Source organism: Crocuta crocuta, unplaced genomic scaffold (genome assembly GCF_008692635.1).
Source record: "Crocuta crocuta isolate KB4526 unplaced genomic scaffold, BGI_CrCroc_1.0 scaffold317, whole genome shotgun sequence".
In the NCBI taxonomy this organism is placed as follows: domain Eukaryota; kingdom Metazoa; phylum Chordata; class Mammalia; order Carnivora; family Hyaenidae; genus Crocuta; species Crocuta crocuta.
In genome coordinates, this window is record NW_027530984.1 from 4,079,330 (window position 1) to 4,105,254 (window position 25,925).

Consider the following 25,925-nt stretch of genomic DNA (forward strand, 5'->3'; position numbering starts at 1 on the left):
CCCGTCGCTGGCTCAGTTTCTAGCCCCACCAGAAACCAGTTACCAAGGCTACCAGGCCGTACACCCAGTGGTAGTCCACAGAAAGGCTAGACTAAGGAATGAAAACAGCTTACCAGGACAGCCATTGGTCTGGGAACTAGGCAGCCCATCTTAAGAGTGGTGCTGGTCTTAGGCAAATGATCATTCCACCATACTCAAGCGGTTTATAGGAAATTCAGTCCAGCTTCTGTACCTTGGACACTTGATACTCAGCTGCCTCAAACTGACACACTGAATTAGAACCAAACCAAACTGAATACAACTATTGAAAACACAAGCACTCAAGTGTTCATGGATGGACTATGACTAGAATTCTAGATTTTCTACTATTCCTGGGGATATAGGTTTTGGGAACTGGTAAACACATCATTTGTATCACAGTGATGTCTAGAATGACTCTTGTTACATTGCATGTATTTAATTATCTATCGCCATCTTTAGGGTATAAAATCTAGATGAACACAGGTGATGGGTTAGTTGATTCTTCTTGGACAAATCACAAAACATGACAAGGATACAGATTTCTGACTCCAAATGAATGGTTTTTCCCTTACGTTAAACCCCTCCTTTATAAATGTCACATTAAATGGGCATAGATATATTATGAAAATTGAAAAATAAAGGCCAAGTGAACTATAAAGATGTCCACCACACTTTTCAAGTTTTTTTTTTTTTTTAATGTTTTATTTATTTCTAGGAGAGAGAGAGAGACAGCGTGAGCAGGGGAGGGTCAGAGAGAGAGGAAGACACAGACTCTGAAACAGGCTCCAGGCTCTGAGCTGGCAGTCAGCACAGAGCCCGACGCGGGGCTCGAACCCACGAACCGTGAGATCACGACCTGAGCGAAAGTCGGACGCTTAACCGACTAAGCCACCCGCGCACCCCACACTTTTCAAGTTTTATTCAAGTTTTACTTGGTCAAGATCTTTCCTGTGGGAAAACATCCCAAAATGAAATTCACAACTTCACTTCTCATCTCTATGTGAAGGATTCCTATTTTGATCTTTTCAGCCCCCACTTGTCTTCAAAGCTCTAGCACTACATTTCCAACTGTTTTATCCATTTCCCAAAAAACCCACACACTTACATTGTACTATATATAACTAAATCATCTTCAAAGAACTTGAAAAGCAGAAAGAAAAAGAAAACTTGGTAGAAAGTATGCTAGTACATTACATCTAAAGAGAAAACAAATCCTAAGTGTGAGGCAGTATTTTGCCTGTCCTGGGTTACACACACCCTCAGGTTATGCACTTCCTTCCTTGGTCACCAACAGCTTTTCATTAATATGGCTTCCCAGGAAGCTCCTCACCTGTAATAGTGGCTATTCCTGAGTTCAGGGCTTTTGTTTTACAAAAGCTAAAGTTCCATTGCTATCTCCATGTACAGAAATAGTTTTTTTTTCAATATATATGTATTCAGCATTCACTATATTGCTATGTTCTAAGCCCTGAGATTGCATGATAAGTGGCATAAGCATGTAAGATATATATCTTATTACATAAGATAATTATATATAATTTGTAGAAAAGCAAAGAAATCAGATTCTTGACTTAGACTCACGGACCGGAAAGGCTTATCTAAGGTAATGGGATTTGAGAATGTGCAAAGGCCTTGGGGTAAAAGGAAGTACATTAATGTAAAATTGATATTTGAATAGCTCAGAACTCTGGTAATTTGTTTAGTAATTTCAATAATTGTTTAATTATTTATGGGATAAATATTGGTCTTGGGAAACCAGTCACTCTTGCCTCTATCTGATAGTCAAGAGTCTCCAGACTCTTGCAATAAATATTCCTTTTTTGTCTAATCCATGGATATTCCATAAATGCCTCAACTAGGAGGGAAACTTTTAAATTGGCCCACTGGAGGTTTTTCCCATCTAGCAAGATTATACTAAAACTCTGACACATGCTCATAGCTAAATTGTCAGGAAAGCTGTGGTTATTGTGTCAATGATTATTTCCAGGTCTACGATCACCTAACAGAGAACAGAACCAAAATGGGGGCACTGGATGTGTCAAAAAGGCAGCTCAGGGAAAAGCAAAATCCAAATTGAGAAAGGAATTGTCGTTTGACACTTGCATCTTTTTTAACGTTTTATTTATTTTTGAGAGAGAGAGAGAGACAGAGAGAGAGAGACAGCGTGAGCAGGAGAGGGACAGAATGAGAGGGAGACATAGAATCCAAAGACAGACTCCAGGCTCTGAGCTAGCCTTTAGCACAGAGCCTGACACGGGGCTCGAACTCAGAAACCGCGAGATCATGACCTGAGCCGAAGCCGGATGCTCAACCGACTGAGCCACCCAGGCACCCCATGCATCTTATTCATTAACATGAAATAGAAAAGAGAGGGAGTGTGTGATCACATTTTCATTTTATAAAGATTAGTCTTTCAATACTGGTGCTATCCAATAGGAATAGAAATATGTGAGTCACAAATATGAGCAACATTTTTCATTGTAAATTTTCTAGCAGCCACATTAAAAAGGTAAAGAGAGTCAGGTGAATCACTTATAATACTACAGTTAATATAACCCAATATAGTAACAGTATTTTAACATGTAATCAATGTAGAAAAATTATTTACTCAGTTCATCAACTTAATTCCATGCTATCCTAAAATATTAAGGTGATTGTTAAAACTTCCAATTGCAAAGGAAAAGTTTATTATTATTTTTTAAAAATTTTATGGAAAACAGCTTGACAACTTCCATTTCCCTCTAATAAGATTATAGTTCAGAATGTATTATGTTTATTTCTATGAATATGTTTTCTTATTGATGAACTCCTGCATAAATAAGAGATAATGGATACTTCATGAAGAAATCCTCTACGTCATTATCCAGATCATTTCCACTAAACTAAAAATAGTATTGCATTCAGTAATGTAATATTTTACTTGTTGGTGCCTCCCTGCAACCTAATAAAACAAAACACAATGGAAACTTCTTTTTTAAACATCTTCACTGATCAAAGACCATAGAACCAGACATTTTTAAGGTGGCTTATTTCTTATAAAAATGTAGGGCTTTTTAAAATGTGAAAACCCAAAGGGCAGAAATAAAGGTATTTGAATTTCTCTAAATTCAAATATAGTTCATTTGATCACTAATTCTATCAGTGTCTGAAAAGAATCTTATGAATAGATACTGTAATTATCCCATTTTACAGGTGAGGAAACTGGGTGAAAGACATATTTTTTTATTTAACAATTTTTTAACGTTTATTTATTTTTGAGACAGAGAGAGACAGAGCATGAGCTGGGGAGGGGCAGAGAGAGAGGGAGACACAGAATCTGAAACAGGCTCCAGGCTTTGAGCTGTCAGCACAGAGCCCGATGAGGAGCTTGAACCTACAGACCGCGAGATCATGACCTGACCCGAAGTCTGATGCTTAACTGACTGAGCCCCCCAGCCGCCCCATAGACATATTTTTAGCAAGGCTCTAATATTACTTTGAATGTATTTACAAATTGAATCCTGAGAATATTTGTATTACTACTGCTATAATGAACTTATTATAATGGCAGTGTCATTCCAGCAGCTGACATTTATTCCAACTTTCTGATTGCTACACATTGTTCTAAGTGCTTTACAGATCTAAACTCAACCCTCCAACAGCCCTACCGGTACGTACCCTCACTAGCTCTCTTTTCTAAATGAGGAAATTAAAAGATAAATCCTTTTTTAAAATTTATTTTTAAAAAGAGAGAGGGTGAGAGTGAGACGGGAAGGAGGAGAGGGGGAGGGAGAGAGAATCATGAGATCTCATGAACTGTGAGATCATGACCTGAGCCAAAACCAAGAGCTGGATGCTTAGCTGACTGAGCCACTCTGGTGCCCTTCATTAAAACCCCTTTTAAACTTTTAGCTCTAAAATATGTTAAAGCAGAATAATTTTTTGGTAGTACTTAATTTTATAAAAGAGATTATAAAACTCCCTTTAAAATTAGAAATTTCCCAAAATACTTTGGGTTCCAGCCCCAGTAAATAGAATGCATATTCGGATGACATTAGATTTTTTTCAAAACTTTTTAATGTTTATTTATTTTTGAGAGACAGAGAGAGACAGAGTGTGAGTGGGGGAGGGGCAGAGAGAGATACACATGGAATCCAAAGCAGGTTCCAGGCTTTGAGCTGTCAGCACAGAGCCTGATGCGGGGTTTGAGCTCACGAACTGCGAGATCATGACCTGAGCCGAAGTGGGAAGATCAACTGACTGAGCCACCCAGGCACCCCATTATATGGAGGGTTTTGATTTTTTTAAAAGCTTATTTATTTGTATTGAGAGAGACAGAGAGCATGAGCAGGGGAGGAGCAGAGAGAGGGCAGAGGGAGAGTCCCCAGTAAGGTCCACCTGGCCAGTGTGAAAAGCCCCACATGGGACTCAAACCCACTAAACCATGAGATCATGACCTGAGCCAAAATCAAGAGTTGGACACTTTGCTTTTTCTTTTTTTCCTTTTGAGAGTATTTATTTATTTATTTACTTATTTATTTATTTATTTTTATCTAAATCCAAAATGGTTAACATATAGTGTAATAACGATTTCAGGTATAGAATTTAGTGATTCATTACTTACATACAACACCCAATGCTCATTCCAAAAGTTTCCCTCCTTAATGCCCATCACCTATTTAGCCCATCCCCTCAACCAACACCTCTCCAGCAAACCTCAATTTGTTCTCTGTATTTAAGAGTCTTTTATGGTTGGGTGCCTGCGTGGCTTTGTCAGTTAAGTGGCAACTCTTGATTTCGGCTCAGGTTATGATCTCATGGTTTGTGAGTTTGAGCCCCACATGGCGCTCTGTGTTGACAGCACGGAGCCTGCTTCGGATTCTCTGTCTCTCTCTCTGCCAACCTCCCCCGCCCACTCCAAAAAATTAAAAGAAAACGAATCTCTTATGGTTTGTCTAAGAGTTGGATGCTTAACCAACTAAGCCACCCAGGCGCAGAGAGAGACACCGTCACTCTCTGCCCCTTCCACGAGCTTTCTCTCTTGCTCTCAGAATAAGTATTTTAGAAAATCGAGGGTTTAATGAAATATAAACAAAGAAACACTTAATATGTTGATTTAAGTAATATCAATATATTTTATATTAATTCTTATTTTATAATCAAACACTTGATTAGTCAGTTTTCTAAAAAAATACTCACTGAATAAATTTCACTTTAAAAAATATTTCTAGTACCCTCCGTTTATTTATTTATTAAAAGCTATGTGGTTCTTTCTATGAGGTATATAAAGTAAAATTTTGCACACATCCCTGTAGATGGCATATTGATAGTACAAGCAACATTTTAAAGCTTGACACGTTGGCTGCATGGTTATTCAGTTTTTCCTCATACACAGACACCACACCTTGTCGTCAATAAATAATTCCACTTTAATGGCAAAGTAATAATTTAGACAGATACAGGGTGCACATTTGCAAAAAAATATATGCAAGCTGGTTTACAAGCTAGAGGAACAATAAACCAATAGAAAATACATCATCCAGTTAAGTCCATTGACACCAAGTACTTATTGTCGGGGCTTTACAAAGACTACAAAACTTTTCAGATGATTTATTTCACTGTTTCTGCCTATTTACATGATATGTTACATCAAAAATGTACAAAATATAAAATGTATACAGACAAATGTTTCACAAACTAGTTTAAGTTGTAAACTAGGTGAACCTACTGGGATGTATTGCAGGAATTGCTGTGTATGATCATGTTTGGACTGTGTTTCTCGAAATGGCAGGGAAAGATTCGCAATTGTTTTAGATCACGTATTATACAAGGGCAACTAGTCACTCATCCAGCTACATATAGTGATGTTTCAGAACAGCTTTGATCCACGTTTGAGGCTTCAAAGTCAGGGTGACACTTCTATGTGCATAAATTCAGTTCAGATTTCCCTTAGGGCAATAGCACCGTGTAGGACCTAGAGACTCAGACACACTCTGAAAACTGCACAGATGTCTTGTGTTGTTATTGTTCTAGAGCAACTGACCCACGGGTGGTCACAGAGAGTAGCACCAATTGCACCTCCTGAAAGCAACATATTGTCACGTGCTTAGGACAAGTCTATACCATGGCCTAGCCCTTTGGTTCTAAAATCTTAAAACCCGTCCTGTGTGGTGGAAACTTCTCCAATGATTCCCATCAGTTTTCATGCACTCTCTTTAAAGCCTGCCACAACAGATGCACTTTCGGACGTTTTTCTTTTCCAAATATGTATTGGCTTCATGAACAGTTTTGAAGCATGCTCACTCTAGCACTGATAGCTCCTGCATAGTCATAACAACTGTTAAGTACAGGACAAACACACCGGATAATAACAGCTTCGAGGGTTTGCATTCTGTATTTGTTTGCAATGTACAGGAAATCTCAGCAAGCGAAACACCGCTTAACACCAACGGGATAAAATACATTTTCGTGTGTGTTGGTTTGGGTTTGTGCAAGTTTTTAAAATGATTATTTACAATACCTACCCAGTAGACTGTGCAAATCTAACCTTCATTTACAGTATAAACGCTTCCTCTTCCACAGTGACTACACTGCTTCAGTGTTCTTTAATGCTGAATTTCTCATGTACGATAACAGCAATCGAAACATGCTCAAAACTAAGAGTAAGAGTAATAATAAAAATAAGAAAAGGAATCGGGGAAGAAAGCCAGATCGTTGTGCTCATGTTACATCTAGTGCTTCCAGCGGTGCTGGATAAGAATTCCGAATCTCCCTCCTTCTAAAACTCTTTTGCCTAGAACTGGATGGGGTTCAGCCACACGTCTTTGCTTTTAAGTGACGGTCAAAGAGGGTTTCCGGGTTACTTGAACGTTTTGGAGGAAAGGCAATCTAAACACGCAAGGTAAAAATACTGATTTTTTTTCTCCTATCCAATTCTTCCAAAAAAAAAAAAAAACCCAACCAAAGAAGATAAATAGAGATGAGGCTACTGTGTTAACTGGTGTTGCTTGGTTGTAAATGAAAAGACAGTGGAAATTACCAGTGGTTTAGGATTTAAACCAGCCGTTAAACGGTTGTAGAAATCTGTTTTAAGGCAGTGAGACAGCACCATAGGAAATGTTCCTTCCTTCACTGAAAAGGCTCAAACGAATAAAGCCCTAAAAAAGCCTTTTGTCAGTGTTGACGAATAACTGGTATAAAACTCTTGTTAAGGGAGTGGGCAGGTGGTTTGAAAAGACCACTGTGGTAAAAACAACCTTATAAAACCTGTGACTCATACACGGAAAAGTTGGCGGAGCACATCGCGCGAACGCGGCGGTTAGGGCTCACATTGGCACGTTTCCACCTTGCCGCAGTAGTGTTTCCCGGCGGGGGCACTATTCCCTCTGTGCTGACGGAGGGCTGGCCTCTCGGCTGCGTTTTGGAATGGGGTGAGCGCACCACACGGGCACTACTGGAGCCCTGGGACCGGCACCATGTGGCCCAAAGGAGGCTGGACGGAGAAGGGGCCCTGTCTGGGGAGGGCGGCCCCTCGGAGGAAAGGAAAGGAGGGGCCAAAAAAAAAAGAAAAAAAAAAAAAAAAGGTCTGCACTGTAAACTTTTAAAGAGGAGAAAAATAAAGTCCAGTTTGGCTATCCCATGTGCAATCTATTGGGTTGCCCTGTCGTTAGGGTCCTTTCCAGTTGAGCGGTGGAGCCGTGCGTCACTCCATGGATATAAAAACGCCTAGAAACCAAATAAAGTTAAGCTCCCATTGCAATTTAGCATCTTGGCGGTTCAGACTCAGTTCAGCTGCCTCCTTGGAGACCACAACTCTGGGTCAGGGCCCCTGACAGGGTGCTTTCATACTGGCAGTGGTTTAGTGAAAATACTTTCCTTTTTAAACATTTTGAAAAAGCATTAGTCTTTTCCCCTAACTGTTTTCACCCTCTAGAGAGTAGATTCGAGAGATGAATCTAAAATGTCTTCTTGGTGGCTGGTGCTATCGCTGTCACAGCTTTGTGTGCCCGAGTAATTGGCTGCTTCTTGGAGTTTCATTAGCATATTCATCTGAAGAAAGAAAAAGAGACATCGATGTAGGCAGCGATGCAGTGAGTGAGCCAGCCCCATAAAACACACGGCCCTGAGCCACACTGAGGCACCGTCTCACGCCATCCAAGTGAAAAGGGAAAGCAATCTGAGATTTTTATTAGTTGCCTCCAGCTCCTCCACGGTTTCTCCCAAACATGGCTACACCACCAAACCATAAGGACACAATAGGGCCTCTAGATAGCTCTTTTATTCGGGGTTGTGAATGAATTCTGCTCCAGCAAGGGCGACTGGGAAGGAAACTGTATCACAGCTGGACATCTGGGCTCTCTGCTGGAGAGTACGCCAAGCTGCCCAGCTTTTTGGCGGGGAGAAGCAGAAAAGCACTGAATGGCAACTGAAAGTCGTGAATGTTCATACACACGCAGACGCACACACTGGCGCACACACGCGCTCCCCTGAGAGGAGGGAGGACGGAGTGGAATGAAGCCAGCTGCTGCACTCCAGCACACCATCTGCTGTCCAGGAGCTGACCTCGAAGGAGGTGAGTGAATGAAGCCGACCATGAGTGTCTGAGAGGGAAAAGGAAAGGATCCCTGACAAGTTTCTGTTGTTGTTGCCATTTCTGGCTAAACTGTGATTGATAGATCACGGAAACCAAGAGCCGCCTTCTGGAACAACAGCAGCTGTCTCAGGTCTCTCAGCTGACGGGACAATGGTAATATTTGTTCCAGTAAAAGGGGCATATGTGTGAAAGCACCCGGGGAGAAAGACAGCTCGCATTTCCATGTCTTACAGAATAAAAGGCAGCCACCTTGCTTGGCTTTTGATAAGATCGGCAGATCCACTGTTGGAGACAAAAGAAAAACTGTTTAAAAGCAAATTGTGGATAGACTGTGCAACAATTTTCGAAAGTGCCGAAAAACTGGCACCTGTCTTCATGAAAGGAATGGACTTGTTTTTTTTTTTTTTTCGTCGAGGGATTCTATATGTTGTAATCATCTTTGTATTGTTTAATGCATACTAATGCATTAAACACTCTTATAAAGTCATCAAGTTGTTCTTTTTTTTCCAACCTAGAGAAATAGAGAATATGATCCAACAGAAAAGAAAAATCTAAGAAAAAGGATTCCTTAGTGATATGTTAGGCTGTGCATGCTTGTGGGCTTGGTGTAAAATGTGTGTTCAATAAATGCTTCTGAAATAAGTGATAAACTGATAATCACCAATTTTAGCAAGCAGGCCTTTCTCACAAAGAAGCTACAGCTTATAGCATATTTTCAAGTCATTTAAATGTTCTTCAGGACAATATTTATAAGCATAATTGTTAGTCTAACTCTCTGAATTTATTCAATCAGCTATATACAGATATGAAAGTAGTGACAACCTCTCAAATCCAATAAGGCAAAAAGCCAAATGTTTCCATCAACACATCCTTTCTCTGTCTCCCTCTCTCTCACCCACACACCCCAACCTGCATGCACATTCATGCTGTCTCTCGCCTTTCTGGTGTCAATTCCTTCCTCATCAGTCGCCGGCTGTATGTTCAAGCATTTGGGTGAAGATAATTTGTAAAACGCAATTGCGAGTTGAGTGTCCTCCTGATTTACTAAGAGTACAAATTGTAAATGAGGTCTCTTTAAAGGGTTATGATTCTATCTCAGTCATAAATGCCTCAAATCACTTGAATGCTGAATGCTGTGAAAGCTTTATGATATAATAGAAGTGTTATTAAAGTCTTAATCTTTGAAAATTGTGCCACACAGTAAATACATTTTATTAGAGTAAGTTCCAAGGCTCAGATCCATAAGAAATGTACGCAAGGGATTTACTTTGCTTTCTCATAGTGCTGCTCTGTGCCTTCAAGTCAAAGGAGATTACAAGAGGGGGCAAGGTTACATAGGATCCAATAGTCATGGGGATAAATCATTATTATCTGCACCAGAATGTCCCTCCTCTCCTCTGCCTTCTCCATAGTCATAATGCCCTTGGTCAGGTCCTTATCACCCCTGCTATTCACAAATATGCTGGGCTCTCAGTCCTGTCTCGTTTAATCTGTCTTCTGTTCTGTTACCAAAGTGATCTTTACAACCTGCAAATCTAGCTTCAGGTAAGTTAAGTGTCCTGCCCAAACACCTTTGGTAACTCCTCATTATCTGTGCGATAAACTTTTGGATTCCTACAAAGATAAAAAAGACACAGCATAATGTAGCAATTGCAGACTATTGTAGCTTTAATTGCTCTTGCCCCTTTTGTTCTAATCTTACCAATCTGCATATAGCTTCCTAAGCTCATCATTTTTATTATGCTGTTCCACATTTCCCCTGCTACTTCCTTAAATTTGGATGTTCTCCAGCTAACCACATGATGAACTTCTATTCATCCTTCCAGATGCAACTCAAATATCTCCTTCTCTATGAAGCTTGCTTCTAATCACTTCCTCAATGGACTCACACCTTCACCTAGCATGTGACTACAGTTGTTTAACTGTAATTGATGTAAGTAGATATCTCTTTCCACTAATGGACTATGAGCTTCTTGGGATCAGAAATGATATTTATGTCCTGACCATCGGGTCTTAGCCCTGAGTACATACTTACTCAGACTTACTGACGTATGAATGAGTTTGTTACTAATGAAGTATGAATGAATAAGTATGAATGAATAAAGTACTGGGAGATGCACCAAAAACCTGAATCCTTGTTCATATCTAAAAATATATTTCTGACACTAAATAGTGGATTATTCCCAAAAACTTTTTATTTACATTGGACTGGAAATCTATTTTACTCGATGTCAGTGATTACAGAACTACAACAAAATAAAAGCAGATCGAGAGAATATTTTTTATCAGAAAATACCTGATCAAAGATTTACTTTTAGTAAGTCTTCTGCTATTTAACATTTCATAATCCCTTGTTTCTTAAGATGTTTGGCTGAGCAGCTGTTTACGAATCAGATTTTTTTTAACCCCGATTTTCCCTCAGTATGGGAGATTCTGGACCTCTTTTCCACAATAGAAGACCAGAACATTCAGAGCCAGGGAAGAGTGCTCGATGGGTTTAGCTGATGAGGAGTGTGGGAACTGGGAAAGTTGAGGGCATAACTTACTCTACAGTGTAATTCTCAAAACAAATGCTATAAAACCTCTCCTTACTGCAACAAACACAGTCTATCAATGCTACAAATGTAAGACAAGTAATAAAAAAATTCGTATGTAATAACCCACACTTGTACTCTAAAGCTTATATTTACTCTGTTAAATTTTAACCATTCTATCAGCAATTAATTAGTGTATGCTCACAATTATGTTGCATCCAAACCAATCCCTCCACCACTGTTGATTTCAAGCTATGTACAAGCTGAAGGGCCAGCGACCTGTTATAAATATACAAGTCTAGGTCCTTAAGAATTTTATGATCTAGAGCAAAAGTCCAAGATAGGAAGTCCTATATAGGAGTTCCCTGGACTCTAAGCAGGTCTATGAATATACTTCCATGATTCTACGGAACCCTTTGAAATAGTATGTAAAATTTTCTGTGGTAAGTGCATTTTGCTGGGGAAAAGATCTTAAAAATCTCCGAGGTTGTTCACGTGTAACCCCCAAAATGCTAAGAATGGCCATCTGGGATGATAATGTTGTATATGTATTGGGGTTGAGGATATAGGAATTTTCCATAAAATATCAAGTCATTTTATGTTCTTGGGTAGAATCATAGGTTATGATTTTTAATCATTTTCTTCTTTGTTCATTTGTTTTAAGTAGCATAATGGCTTTTATTTCAGTATCTTTTCTTTCTGTATTGAATGTGCAAGTCACGTGATTTCTTTAGAATGGTAAGCTAATAAACCCACTACGTTTCACACCAATCTATACACATTCATCTACAAACATAAAAAATAAATACATAAAAATAAAATATTTTTCTAATAACACCCTTTACTTAATATTTTCAGAGTACTCATACTTTGGAGTTTTACTGATATATGTCCTACACAATTGTGAATTAAGCAGGACAGGGAGAATCAGGGAGAATAAGTTCGCTTTGATTTCCAGGTCAGTTTATTCTTCTCTACTATAGGCAACAAAAGACTAATTCCAAATTCAGTCAAACTAGTTGATATATGTAAAATATTCTTTAGTTCTCCAAGTGTACATTAGATTCTTTTCTTTCCTTTTTTAAATTTAAACACAAATTTCAGTTTTCTCTTAAATACCTAGTGAGCTGAGTCTGTAATGTTGAAGATATATTAATTTCTTTACACAGTTTTATGCATACTAAGATAAAAATTATGGTCACAGACTATAACCTGATTTTAGTGTTTCTTGACTTTTAAGCATACAGGTTTGGTCTTTAAGAATTTCACCCAGTGAAAGCAGGCCAAAGGCAAGAGTTAAAACTGAACACCTATATCAGAACAGTCCCCAATACTACCTCAGATAACTATATCTTTGATACAAATGACTGAATATTCATTGCTGTACCCTGTAATTAAGCTTATATTAGAAGAATCACACATAAGTTTCTTACCAGGGGATCCCCTTCCGTGTCACTTTGTGGAATGTGCTTTGAGGTTGTGGCTTCCTTTGTGGATATGCAGCCCTCATACCCAACATCTTCTGGTCGCAACTGAAGTAATGCTGGACCATCCTGAGGCAGAGATGCTGAGCTCCATGGGTATGTGTCGAGCACCCACTTTGAGGGGTCTTCCCAAGGTGCCCGTTTCCCATACATCTAAAAAATAATCGCCATACTTAATAAACATAAAATATATTTCTATTCAGTAAAACAAATTATCACTAACAGGTGAATTCCTTTGTATGCTGAGTTCTCAGGGGACTTTCAAGGGGACTGTGTCCATATTCAATTTTCCAGATTATAAATATACGTCTGTATACATGGCTCTTTAAGTTTGAAGGAGAAACAAAGCTGATCATCTGGGATCGGTGGTCAGCACTTAAGGGAGGATTATTTCAAATGCATATAAAAAACACTGCCCACATTTATCTTTATTAGTAATTTTGTAAACCAAAAGAAAACTCGCAGCTGAGAAAGAAACATTCCAGTGAGGGAGAACTGAAACAAGGCGAGTTCTCTACTAAAGTGCACTTTGGAAGCTAATAAATAAAATAAGAGACTTTTTCTCTGTCGACCTCATTCTACTGAAGCTTTCTTTGAAAATAAGAATGCTTTCTCTGATAGTCATTTTCTTTGGATTAATTTTCTCTAATAATCTCATTGCTCCCTGTAAAACCTCTTTTCAGATGCTTACTTCTAAGGCCAGTGGTAAAAGAAGAGAAAAATGGGGAATGGAAGTATTAATGTTGTCAGAACTCAAGTGGAGGCAGAGTCAGTAAGAAAGAGATGATACATTCTGGCTGAAGTACTGGCAATGGATCTGAGGGGAGGAGATGAATACAAGATATGCCAAAAGTTTCTTAAGCTGGAAGAAAAAATGAAGCCATTAAGAAGAGCACACTGAAGAGACAGAGGTAGAGGGGACTTTGTAAACAATACAAGGCCACAGGGGGACAGAAATAAAAGCCAAAATGATGAGAAGACAGCAGTAATATGGGCAAACTGGTCTCTGATATACTTCCCTTTCTCCTTGACCTGCTCTAATGAGGACAATCCTGGTTACCAGCTGCATATTTGGTTCCAGATAGCAAACTGTGAGGTGTTCTATATGGCTTATTGTGGTTCAGTTAGACAAAAACAAAATGGTGGACATTGATACCATACAAAGCACATGGATTGCTTTTGAATTATCTTTTGGGTTTCTCTTGGAGGAACTATGTGAGGTTCTCTCAAGCATTCTTGCTTGAAAGAGACAGAGAGAGAGAGAGAGAGACAGAGAGAGACAGAGAGAGAGAGAAGAAGGAGGAGGAGGAGGAGGAGGCGGTGGCGGCAGCCAGGTCCTGATATCTGTGTATTTCCTGGGAGATGATGGCAGGAGTAGCAATCCTAGATTTTTTTTTATAGTTCTCTTGTTTTGGAGCAAAAGTTTTCTCTCAGTTAAAATCCTGATCCTGCTTTAGACAGCTGTAAGACATAGCTTGCTATACAACTTAAGCCAATTGAAGGAAAACTTATACTTCCTGGAAAGTAAATGTTACAAAAAGAATATCAAAGTCTAGAATCAACTGATGCCAGCCTTTTAAAGAATCACCAAGGGCAGCAAAATTGGAGGTGGCCAATAAAATGACAAATAGATCCAATTCTATATTCCAGAGTAAAATAGATACTATAGAAAAATTATTGAAAGAAGATATAGTTAAGTATTTAGAATACAATAAATTGATTATTGACATTTCAGGAAAGGTAGAATCACCAGAATAAAAATCAGAATCCATTGTATCATGCGTGTGTTTTTCCCCCAAAATAGAACATCTGGCAGAGAGTATCCCCATATGGTTCCCCATCAAAGCATTCATTTAAAAGAGATTTTTCCACTCCTCTCAACTCAGATTTTGACTTTCACAATCAGGCTTTGTTATTTCACCTCTTGCTCCAATTCAAGGTTTTGATTCCAAGGGAATGGTGCATAACACATGTGATTCCCTTTCTTCTTGCTCTTATAGAAAACATATATATGGACCGCCCCAGGAATATTACCTGCCAGGGGATTTCTGGGTGAGCATATCCTTTAGTAACAATGAGAACTGTCTATCCACCAAACGGTTTTACTTTCTTATCTCTCCATTGTGCTAGATTTTCCCCTTAGCTCCCTGTATACATCTAGGCCCACAGAAAGAAACAGGACATTTCTATCTCTCTTCAAAAATCATTCTGAGGGGCATCTGGGTGGCTCATTTGGTTAGGGACCAACTCTTGATTTTGGCTCAGGTCATGATCTCATGGTTCATGAGTTTTAGCCCACACTGGGCTCTCAACTGACAGTGCTGAGCCTGCTTGGGATTCTCTCTCCCTGCCCCTCCCCTACTTGTGTGCATGCATGCATGCACGCACATTCTCTCTCTCTCTCTCAAAATAAATAAATAAACTAAAAAAATTATAAGTTTGAAATATCTCTCAATTTTAGTCTGGGTAACATATTATTCTAATGGTTATACTTTTGCCTAAATGGAAGCTGTATAAAATTATAATTTTCAGGATACTGTTTTATAAATAATATTGATTTAAATATTTAAAAAAAGAGCTAATGCAAGGAGGCTCTGCAGCATCCAAATGGAGCCTGACACGGAGCTTGAATCCACAAAATCCCGAGATCATGAGGTGAGCAGGAACCAAGAGTCAGATGCTTGGTCGACTGAGCCACCCAGGTGCCCTAGGACTTATGCACTTTTAAAAAATGAGATCTAAGGAAGCCCAGTAGTTTTAGGTATTACTGTTTTTGAGTTTGTGAAAGCTTCTTTTTCCTTATATGTATTAGCAAACAAATGCAAAATAAAGAGAATTTGGCATATAAAGGCTTGGATGATAGCTTATTAATAATGAAGCTATATGAAGAAAACATATAATTCATTTAGATATTAGTTTTCAAAACTATGACTTCCAGAATATTATCATTTTCACATATTTTTTTTGCATAAATGATTGAAATTGAGAGACTCACATCTTAGCCTAATAGTTTTAGCGCAATCCAGAAAAGTGATATATTATACTTAAAAAACAAACATTTGGTATAGTCTTTTATTTTGTTGGAACCACAGACTGGGGCGAGATTGGCTCATACTCTTAAAATATGAAAATGGATTACTTAAATCTGCAATGGAACCCGTTGATAGCATTCTCTGGATTATTATCTCTGAAATCCTCAGAAATCCACATAATATTCACCATGTTCACCAGAACCATCATGGTGGTTCCAACTACTGCCAGACTGTTCTGGTAGGTGAGGAGAGCATGCCGGGAAAGGAAGGGGAAGGAAGGAGACACAACCACTGCTTTTTTCGATGGTAAAATATTTAACACAGCACTGTAGATGACAAAATGTGAAAAGCACGAAGTATATCTTAGTTCTAGTAGTGGTATGGTAACCAGAAATAGAGATGTCTAAGCAAAAAAGTCTTGAACTTTTGCTGAGTTGCTGAAAAGATTTAGCCCATCCTTTGCTCACATCTCGTATGGTTTGCCTCCCTCTCTTCGTTTTTACAATAAATTGGATGATTATGCAACAAAAATCTTAAAGATTCCAACTTGAGTTTTATAATTCTACAATTTCATGAAATTGCAACTCTAGTTTAAGGAAACAGCAGACTTTGTTGGAGAAAGAGAATTTTCTTATTAGTGCTGTATTCTGACTTTTCAATTATGAGTACACAGAAGAGCCAGTTATAGGACCTCATGACATAAGGTAGCTGAGGAGAGCAGCAGAAATGCTGCTAGACCACATGCCATAGATTTTACCTATTTATTGATTGTTCATTTTTTCTAAGTTTTTATTTAAATTCTACTTAGTTAACACATAGTGTAACATTGGTTTCAGGAGTAGAATGTAGTGATTCATCACTTACAGATAACACTCAGTGCTCACCACGAGTGCCCTCCTGAATGCCCCTCACCCATTTAGCTCATCCCTTGCTCACATGCCCTCCAGCAATCCTATTTGTTGCCAGCAGTTAAAAGTCTCTTATGGTTTGCCTCCGTCTCTTTTTATTCCCCCATCCCCTATGTTCCTTTATCCCCCCTTCCCCTAAATTCCACATATGAGTGAAATCATATGGGTATCTGTCTTTATCTGACTTCTTTCGCTCAGTGTGATTACACTCTACTTCTATCCATACCATTGCAAATGGCAAGGCTTCATTCTTTACAAACCTACCATAGATTATATTTTGTTTTATTCTATTTTTATTTTTTTAATGTTTATTTTATCATTTTGAGAGAGAGAGAGAGAGAGACAGAGACAGGGCATGAGTGGGGGAGGGGCAGAGAGAGGGAGACACAGAATCCAAAGCAGGCTCCAGGCTCTGAGCTGTCAGCACAGAACCTGATGCAGGTCTCGAACCCACAAACCGTGAGATCAAGACTTAGCCAAAGTCAGACACTTTACCGACTGACCCACCCAAGTGCTCCCCTACCATAGATTTTAAAAAGTCAACTGCCTGAGAATTTAGAGCACTCCCTCAAAATAGTAAAGGATCTTGCAAGTGATGTGAAAAGGCTTCAAACAATGAAATATGCTAAAAACAGGGAACCTGTAAGGAAAACTACTTGTTGCCAATTATATGATAAAAGGATAGATGCTCAAGGCCCATGTAATCATGCATGTCTTAGAAGATGTAGCAATGTCCAATTAACCGGCTATCAACTAACTGCTATTACCCATGGCAATAAATCTGGCTTTAAATGGGAAGTTATTGGAATAAGTGTTTTCTTTTTCTCCTACATATTTATTCTCAGAACAGAACACATAGATAAATAAAGTGTTATATACTAATTGATCTTAAAAACTTTTCCAGTATTTTTATGTAGTTCATGACTTCAGTTTTCTGTATATACACCCAGAGAAAAGAGTGTTTTCAGCTTTTCAAAGGATATTATTTGTTTGTATTTAAACAGTAAAGAAAATTGAGTGCTATACCTGAAGACCTTCTCTCACTGCTTCCAGAATGTAAGGAACCAAAGAATAGTTCCAGAGGTCCATGAACCACACTCTAGAAGCTTCTACATCCATAGGGCAAGGAAGGAAAAGTCGGGGACCTAAGATGAAGCAAACAAACCATTTTTGAGAACCATTACATTTAAAAATCTAAACACATAAATATTCAGACATCATTTTGGAAGAATTAATATTATGTCTTGCAGGATTCTTAAGATTGTAATCTTGTCCAACTTGATAATTATCAAAGTAGATTTTACTGAAGACTCAATCTTCTGAATTCCCCATCCTTTGAAGCGAATATCTTAATCTAAAATATAACATATTAGAGTTAGGAGAAACATTGCACATCATAATCTAATCCACTTGCCCCATTTTACAGATGATGAAACGGAGCTGAAATAAACTGCCAAATAGAAAATATGTCATTATTTGCAGAAGTGGGACTCAGCCTTAGTTTTCTGATCTCAAATGTTACATTCTTCTTTTCATTTACATTGTATCTTTAGTGAGTGCATCTTTATGATCCATCAGTATGGGAAAGAGACTTTTATACATGCAGTTTAAGGAAGAATAGAAAAATAAACATCTTTATGTCAACTAAAGAGAAGTAATTCAGTTTTATCTTCATGAAAAACATAAAACAACCTCAAATATCCATAAAACACCTAAAGTGCCTCTAACTAAAATCTTCTCTCGCAACTATATTTGATGTGAACCATTGACTGAAATTTGTTTTTAGCATAAAAAAGGACTTGAAACAGATACAGTTTACTTCAAATGATTATCTGATTTTTAAATATTTGTCTATATTAAACTCAGTTGATTTTAGTCAAATTTAAGCAAACCATAATTGTCAGCCAAAATGAATGTAATCAGAGATATAAAGCTTAGAAGAAGGTAAAGTTTCAGAGAGGAAAAAGAAAACTTAAATCTTTGGAAGCCTGGAAAAAAAAATTAGCTTCACTTGTTATTTTCTACCATCCAATCTGGCCATCTTTCCCACGTACTCTTAGTTCCTGGAAAATGGCATATTGCAATTTTGGAACTCACCAATGGTAACATCAGAAGAACTGTGTGTTTCCAGAAAACTGTTGAGATGATGCCATGTCTTAGGAATCCAATCTATAATTTTGACTAAGTCATTATTGCGTATATTCCTTTCAATTTCTATCTCTATCAGTTTCCTTCGAAGATATCTGCCTAAAAATCCTTTCACTGGTTCTGTGTGGTTTGCGCATAGCACCCACCTACAAAAAGGAAGAAAAAAACCCAGAAATCTTTAAATAAATTAAGTTTTAAGCCCACAGCATTCTCTTTCCAATAATAATTAATATTCCTATTTCAACTGTTGGCTCACTTAAATGCTCAAAGGGGTTGGAGAGCCATTAGCATTAGAGGCATACAAAGTAACTAACTTTTTTTTTTTTTTTTTGAGCTAAAGAGAAGCTCTTGTGTGTCAGAAGTGAGTGGGAGTATACACGCTGAGTCCTCTTCTGTAGGAGAATCATAAATCCTGAAATAGGAACTCTCTTCACATTCCTCACACTTAGAAGAAAAATGCTCTACTTTAGCTGGTGACAATGTGAGCAGGACAAACATTTCTTTTCTTTTCTTTCTTTCTTTTTTTTTCTTTTAAGAAACACCTCTGATTACAGGTTAAGGTTTACAGAACATCTGCTTGAGAAAGAATGTCAGAAGAAGTGAGAATTATTTTCACACCAGAAGTCACCACGGGCAGGATTTGTCAATGTACAAATGGAAGAACACTAACCTAAAGCAAAGAGTAAGAGACAGTACAAAAAAATAAATAAATAAAATGAAACATTCAATTTATCTTTACCTGAAATTGTGATGCAGCTCTAGATTTGGTGATGAAGAAACTCCCTGATTCATTGTTCCAATAATATATGGACTGGAAAATAAAATAAAATATGTAGATGTACTGAAGGTAAAAGAGATTAGTACATTAAAATTGTCTTAAACATTTTAGGTAAATACGGATTATTCCATTTTAACATTAGGCTTTAAAAGGGTAATATTGTCATGTTAGGTTGAAAAATAACAAAGAACATGGAGCTGGAAATTTGGATTTGGGACTCTAATTTCAGGCCTGGCATCCTAGGAGAATCATTTTACCTTTCTGAGCCTGAGTTTACTCATCTATAAGATAGAAAGGTTAGACAGAATAATCATAGTAGCCTCATTTCACTCTAGCATCTTATGACTCATGATTATAATCAAATTCATTAAGTTTTCCTATTATTATTTCATATTTAAAGTTCCTTAATAACATGAGAAAATTTGTATTCTTGTTTCAATGCTCATCTTATGCTGATCATTTTTAGATTTAAAAAATCTCTAGCAGAGATTAATTGGGATATTTGCACCATTAAACCCAATATTTAGGTTGCTCTTATATGTTCTTCCTTTAGAGGACATAGTATAGTGAATCTTAAGTGGGTTTTCATATTTTTTATACCAGAGTTCAACCTTTTACTTTCATTGTAAATAGTTAAAAATTCAACTCATTAATGGAAAGAGATATATCTGAATGCATTGCATTTATCTTTATAGGAAGGATGAGTGGAAACTCTGATGTGGAGTGAAAATGAAATCAGAGCTCTAAAGCTTCATTTTAGGTCTTAATCTCCTTGGTCCGTTCTGTCATTGATACTGGTCTCCCAGACCTCCAGCATATCTGTAGATGCTAACACCATCAGGTAAAACCTGTTTCCATAAAAGTGGCCTGGGACTAACTGTTGAATGAATAAATAGATATTTTAAACAATGCACAGGGAGTTTTTTGAAATATGTTATAATATTAATAAAGTCTTCTCAAGTTAATAGCATCCACCATGGGTTTTAAAAGGTTTAAAGGCATAAGAAAGTAAATTTGATCATTATTTCAACATTCAAAATATTTCATAAGCATACCATTTGTTGTATTTACAGTTGAGAAAACCATTGAAGATATCACTCAAAGAGCCCACATGATGAAGATTATCAAGAATAATTACAACAGGGAGTTCTATACCATTATTATCAGCACTGCACTGTTCAGCCAGGTTAGCTAGATACTGTTGCAACTCCTTGAAAAGAAAATAAAGAAAACAAATATATCAATGATAAATTTATATTGATGGTAAGCAATTCATAGGTTAGGAACAGCACATTTTGTCAGCCATCTGGTGTCCTTTAAAATCCCATAGGTCATTCCTTTGATATAAAACTTTATTCTACAAAACAAAAAACACATGATGCTGAAAGGATGTATTTTTTATTTTATTATTTTAAATGTTTTTATTTATTTTGTGAGAGAGAGAGAGAGAGAGAGAGAGAGACAGAGCATGAGGAGGGGAGGGGCAGAAAGAGAGGGAGACACAGAACCCAAAGAAGGTTCCAGCCTCTGAGCTGTCAGCACAGAACCTGACATGGGGCTCGAACTCATAAACCATGAGATCATGAGCTGAGCTGAAGTTGGACATTCAACCGACTGAGCCCGTCCCTATTTTGTAAAGAAAAGAGCAAAAAGAGAAAAACCAATACACAATGCCTGCAGCAAATATAAAACTGTAAACACAAAAGGGTGTTTCTTAGTTGTCATCTCCCCTGAAGAAAAAGCAAAAAAAAAAAGTAAATGTAAGAGAGTGAGGGAGAGAGAGTATCCCGGATATGAGCTCTTATAATAAACCACAAATATCAAGACAAATATCACTCTTGGTTTTAGTACTACAATGATAAAACTGGATTTAAGCAAACCTTATCATTTCAATAGTAGAGTAAATCCAAATGGAACACCTAAGTTTGCACTAATACTTCAACTATTTTAATTCCAATTTATTTTGATAGGGTGCATGAAAACACAGTCAGGACTTTTACAAAAGTCTGGTTATTTACTTATCTATAATCTGCAATGAAACTTCGGTTATTTTAAACAAAGACAAAATCTGTTATATTTCACTAGATCACTTGACATTAGCATTTCTTGAGCTTCTTGGTTTTTTTTTTTTTAAACAGGTATTATTCGTTTCTGTAACTTTTAAGGTAAATATGATAACCGGTTTGCTGACTGACTGCTCTCACAGATGGGTAGACCAGGAACATAATTAGGTTTCTCAGAATTCTCCTAATCAGTAAGAGCAGTTCCATAATATTTGCATATTTACAATGACATTTTCAATTTGTAAATCTTGTTCAGGGTTAAAACACAATTCCATGATTCCAATCTTTGGCAGCCAGGTAAATATCTGAACTTCTCATCCTAGATGCCACCTCCCTCTGTCTGTAATACCATTTTCAGAACTAAAAGGAGTAAAGGATAAGGGTGTCTGGGTGGCTGAGGCAGTTAGGTGTCTGACTTGAATTTCACTCAGGTCAAGATCTTATGATCTGTAAGTTCAAGTCCCAGATTGGGCTTTGCACTGATGGCACGGAAACTGCTTGAGAATCTGTCTCCCTCTCTCTCTGTCCCTCCCCTGCTTGCTATCTATTTCTCTCAAAATAAATAAAAATAAACTTGAAAAACAGCAGAAGTGGATAAAAACAATGGCCAGGATTTTGAGGCATTTAGTAATACATTCATTTAAGTTTAAATATAAAATTCATTAGAAAACTAATGCACTATTAATCTTATATTGTGCCAATCACATTGAATAAATATCACCTAAATGAGAGAATACAGAAAAATATGTTCAAACTAATGGATGGTCTGGAGAATTTCATTTACCTTAAAGACAAAAATGGAATTTATATCAATAATCTAACTATATTAAGTCATTTATTCATTCATTCATTGATAAAACATTGACTGTCTCTATACTATGTTCATAGCCCTAGACAAACCCCTGGGGCATACACAAATAATGAATCACTGGTCAAGTTAGTTTACCATTAGTTATGAACTGAATCAAGTACTTTCCTGAGCACAGGGGTTAAAAAGTCTTCCCTTGTAAGCTTTAAGATTCGGTACTAAATTAGGTACTAAAATTTAAATATGATAAATCATTTGAATACAAGGCCCTAGTGTATTAGGAGCTATGAGAGGTCAGGGGAGGAGATTTTGCCAAGACGGTGGGTATCAAGGAAAGCTTTCCAGAAGAGGCAATGCTAGAACTTGGGAGGGCGGTAGGAAAAGCTATAACTAATAAATTTATAAAACGAAATGGAAAACATCCCATGAGAAAGGCTAAAGGAGGGAGGTGGCCTGTAGAAGAAAAAAGGATTAATTCCAACTGGGGTATCCTGGTGGACTCCAGAGCGAGGTAGAATTTGAGATGAATTTTGAATAATGAGTAGACTTCCAAATGTTAAGTATGGGGTTAATTTCTCCTTTCAAAATGCCTTTAGCAAGCACATATTATGTTCTAGGTACTCTGGCACTAAGGATTCAGAGATAATTTCTGCACTCCAGGAATTTACAGTTGATAAGCAGCAAGGCAGGTCAACAAGTAAATCAAAAAACAGTGTGGTTAACGAAATGCCCAAAACACTATAGGGAAATTTAAGGGAGGCACCTAATCCAGGCTCGTTCAGGAAACGACAGGGTACATGGGAACAAACTATTGAAGTACAAATAATGAAGAATAAAGGCTGGAAGGTATGAGTGTGTGATGTGTTTGGGGAAAAAAGTGTTCTGTTGTTGCAAGAGAAATGGTACAGTAGTGGTTCCAATGAAAAAGAAAATAGAAAAACTTTGAATCCATGCAGAAAAATTTGGATCTTACTATATAAACAAATGTGAACCATTGACATGTTCTTTTCAGTAGGGAAAGGGCAGTTTATTAATCAAAGGAAACACAAATATGAACGAGACGATGATTAATTAGAAATGGGAAAAACATTCAAGAAGCTTATTGCCTAGAATAGAGGGTTACACATGTGTGTGTATAAAAACATAACAAAACAGAACTAAATCACAGTAAAAATATATTTAAAAAGCATACACATAAGATTTTGTTCAGAGCATTTAAACCTTACTTGTACTGCTAGGAAAGACTTCCTGGTTGTAGTATTATTTGCTATTAACCCTTTATTTTTAATATTAGGTAATGTTCTGATGCTTAAAAATGGAAGAAGAGCTTTACAACTAGAAGGAGAAGAATAAGCAAAGGCAGAAACACACACACACGCACACACACACATACACACACATACATACACACACACACACAGAGGCACAACTACTATCCAGGTAGGAAAGAACTAGTAGAATATGTTTTGTGTATATAAATAATGGTAAGTAAATTTGGAAGAGTTTGCGACCCTAAAGATTTGAAAGGTTACTGGACTTTTCCTGTCGGCAACAAAGAAACATTGAATGTTCTGTCTGGGGTTCTGAGCAATGTAGCCAGCATCATTATTTCAAAGTATGGTAAGTATACTGTAAAGGAGGAAGAGAAACCAGTCAAGAGAATAACAAAATTGTTGAAGCCAGTAGACACTATGGGATGCAATAAGGATAGTAGAAGTGTGGGAAGATTTGGAAAAATGTTGCAGGATTTTAATACAGATTCAATAATGAAAAGATATTCTGTTTTCCATGAGGTGAAGGGATAAATACAGAAAGAGAAAAGGAAAATTTAGTAGAACTTCTAAATCAAGCAGTAAGAAGACAATGCAATCATCGAAGTGATAGGGTTAATTTGGGTGGGAGTGTAGTGGTAGCAGAGACGGATGGAAGAAATGGATTTGATATTTCTCAGGGCTTAAAGTGGGTTTTCTGTTTTTAAATGTTTATTTACTTTTGAGAGAGTGAGAGAGAGAGAGAGAGAGAGAGAGAGCATGAGTGGGAGAGGGGCAGAATCTGAAGAAGTCTCTAGGCTCTGAGCTGTCAACACAGAGCCTGATGTGGGGCCCGAACTCACAAACTGTGAGATCATGACCTGAGGTGAAGTCAGACACTTAGCCGACTGAGCCACCCAGGTGCCCTTGAAATTGGGTTTTCTAAATATGTGTACCTACGATGCTAATAGAAACATATGTGTAAGCTAAGAGAAAGGCGTACTATTTGGGAGAGTCGGCCTGGCTAACAGTGTCCAATTAGAGTCAATACAAGTTGAAACCAGACAAGTCATCCAAGGGGAAAACAAAAATGGGAGAGAATAGAATGTTGTGGTATATTTTCATTTACTTGTAGGTGAAGGAAAAAAAAAAAGTCAGTGAATGAGACTTCTAAAGAGCTTACTAGAGGGTAAGAAGAAAACAAGGAGAGAATAATAATCTTGAAAATTAGGGGGATTTTTAGAAAGGGAAGATTACTTGTAGCAATTTGCTATACATCAGCGAAAAACAGAGAGACAGAAAAAAGATGGGAATGGCATTGAACTTGGTAATTAAGACATCACTGAGTGATTTTGGAAAAGTAGGGCTATTAGATTCTATTATTATTCTCTCATCTTGAGAATAGTATAGCCCTCTTTGGGAATCTAATGAAAGCTACAGACCAGTTGCAAGTGGAAATAGGCGTACACACATAATTTTATCATATAACTTAAGAGTTTTTCTCAGACCCCTTTGAAATCACTTTATGATCTCTGCTGTAGCTTAATTGGGTTTAAATGTTAGATTGAAGTATTGATACATTAGCATAAAAAGTTTCATGTCCGAGATCTAATTAAGCAAAGGAAAACAGGTATATCTACCAGATGGACATTGATAATGAGATGAATCCCACACTTTGAAAATGTACACAGAACTGGGCAGTTATATAAAAACTGTTGACCATTGCTTTCTCTGGTTCAGACTCTAGACACATCAAAAATGAATCTGCCAAGTCCAGTTTTCTGATCTTTTCCTACCTAACATCCCAAGTGTTTTCAGCTGGCCACATATTATTTACTAAATCCATCTCTAGCCTTCTGGGCCTGCTATATCAAATGTCACAAAGTGTAATTGTTTATGTGTCCCGCTCTCAATCAAAATATTCCAGCTGGCAGCTTGAGGGAGGGCTTGGACAACGGGAAGAGGACAGAACGTAAGGTGCAGAGGTACTGAACACATGAAAAGATTTTTTTCCATTTGATGGTTTTATTGTCTGATTTTTTTTTTTTAATCCGCAAGTGCTTTTTGGCTTTGTCTCTTCTGCGCTATCTATGGCAAAGCATAATGCACATCGGCCATTACAGGGCTTCATTTTTCAGAGACAGGATGTATTATTTCATGCCTCATTCACACATTACTTTAGTAAATCTACACTGCTAGCAGCTGTCCTTCAGACAGTCTCAACGAGTCATCCCTTGTCCTTTATAGCCTTCTCACTTACCACTCCCACCTCACCAAAAAAAAAAAAAAAAAAAAAAAAAAAAAAAAAAAAAAAAAAAAAACCACTT

At 37.5% G+C, this 25,925-nt stretch overlaps 1 protein-coding gene across 1 annotated transcript in view; it reads right to left on the minus strand.

Moving 5' to 3' along the window:
* Nucleotides 1-5,411: 5,411 nt before the first annotated feature.
* Nucleotides 5,412-25,925, minus strand: part of NAV3 (neuron navigator 3) — a 256,522-nt gene continuing 236,008 nt past the window's right edge. The window contains exons 30-35 of the mRNA XM_077770208.1: nucleotides 20,533-20,687; nucleotides 19,439-19,510; nucleotides 18,649-18,845; nucleotides 17,578-17,696; nucleotides 12,561-12,764; nucleotides 5,412-8,049 (exon numbers count right to left, since the gene is read on the minus strand). Coding sequence (XP_077626334.1) covers nucleotides 7,930-8,049; nucleotides 12,561-12,764; nucleotides 17,578-17,696; nucleotides 18,649-18,845; nucleotides 19,439-19,510; nucleotides 20,533-20,687 — 867 coding nt within the window. The 3' untranslated portion in view covers nucleotides 5,412-7,929. The remainder of the gene's footprint in view (nucleotides 8,050-12,560; nucleotides 12,765-17,577; nucleotides 17,697-18,648; nucleotides 18,846-19,438; nucleotides 19,511-20,532; nucleotides 20,688-25,925) is intronic.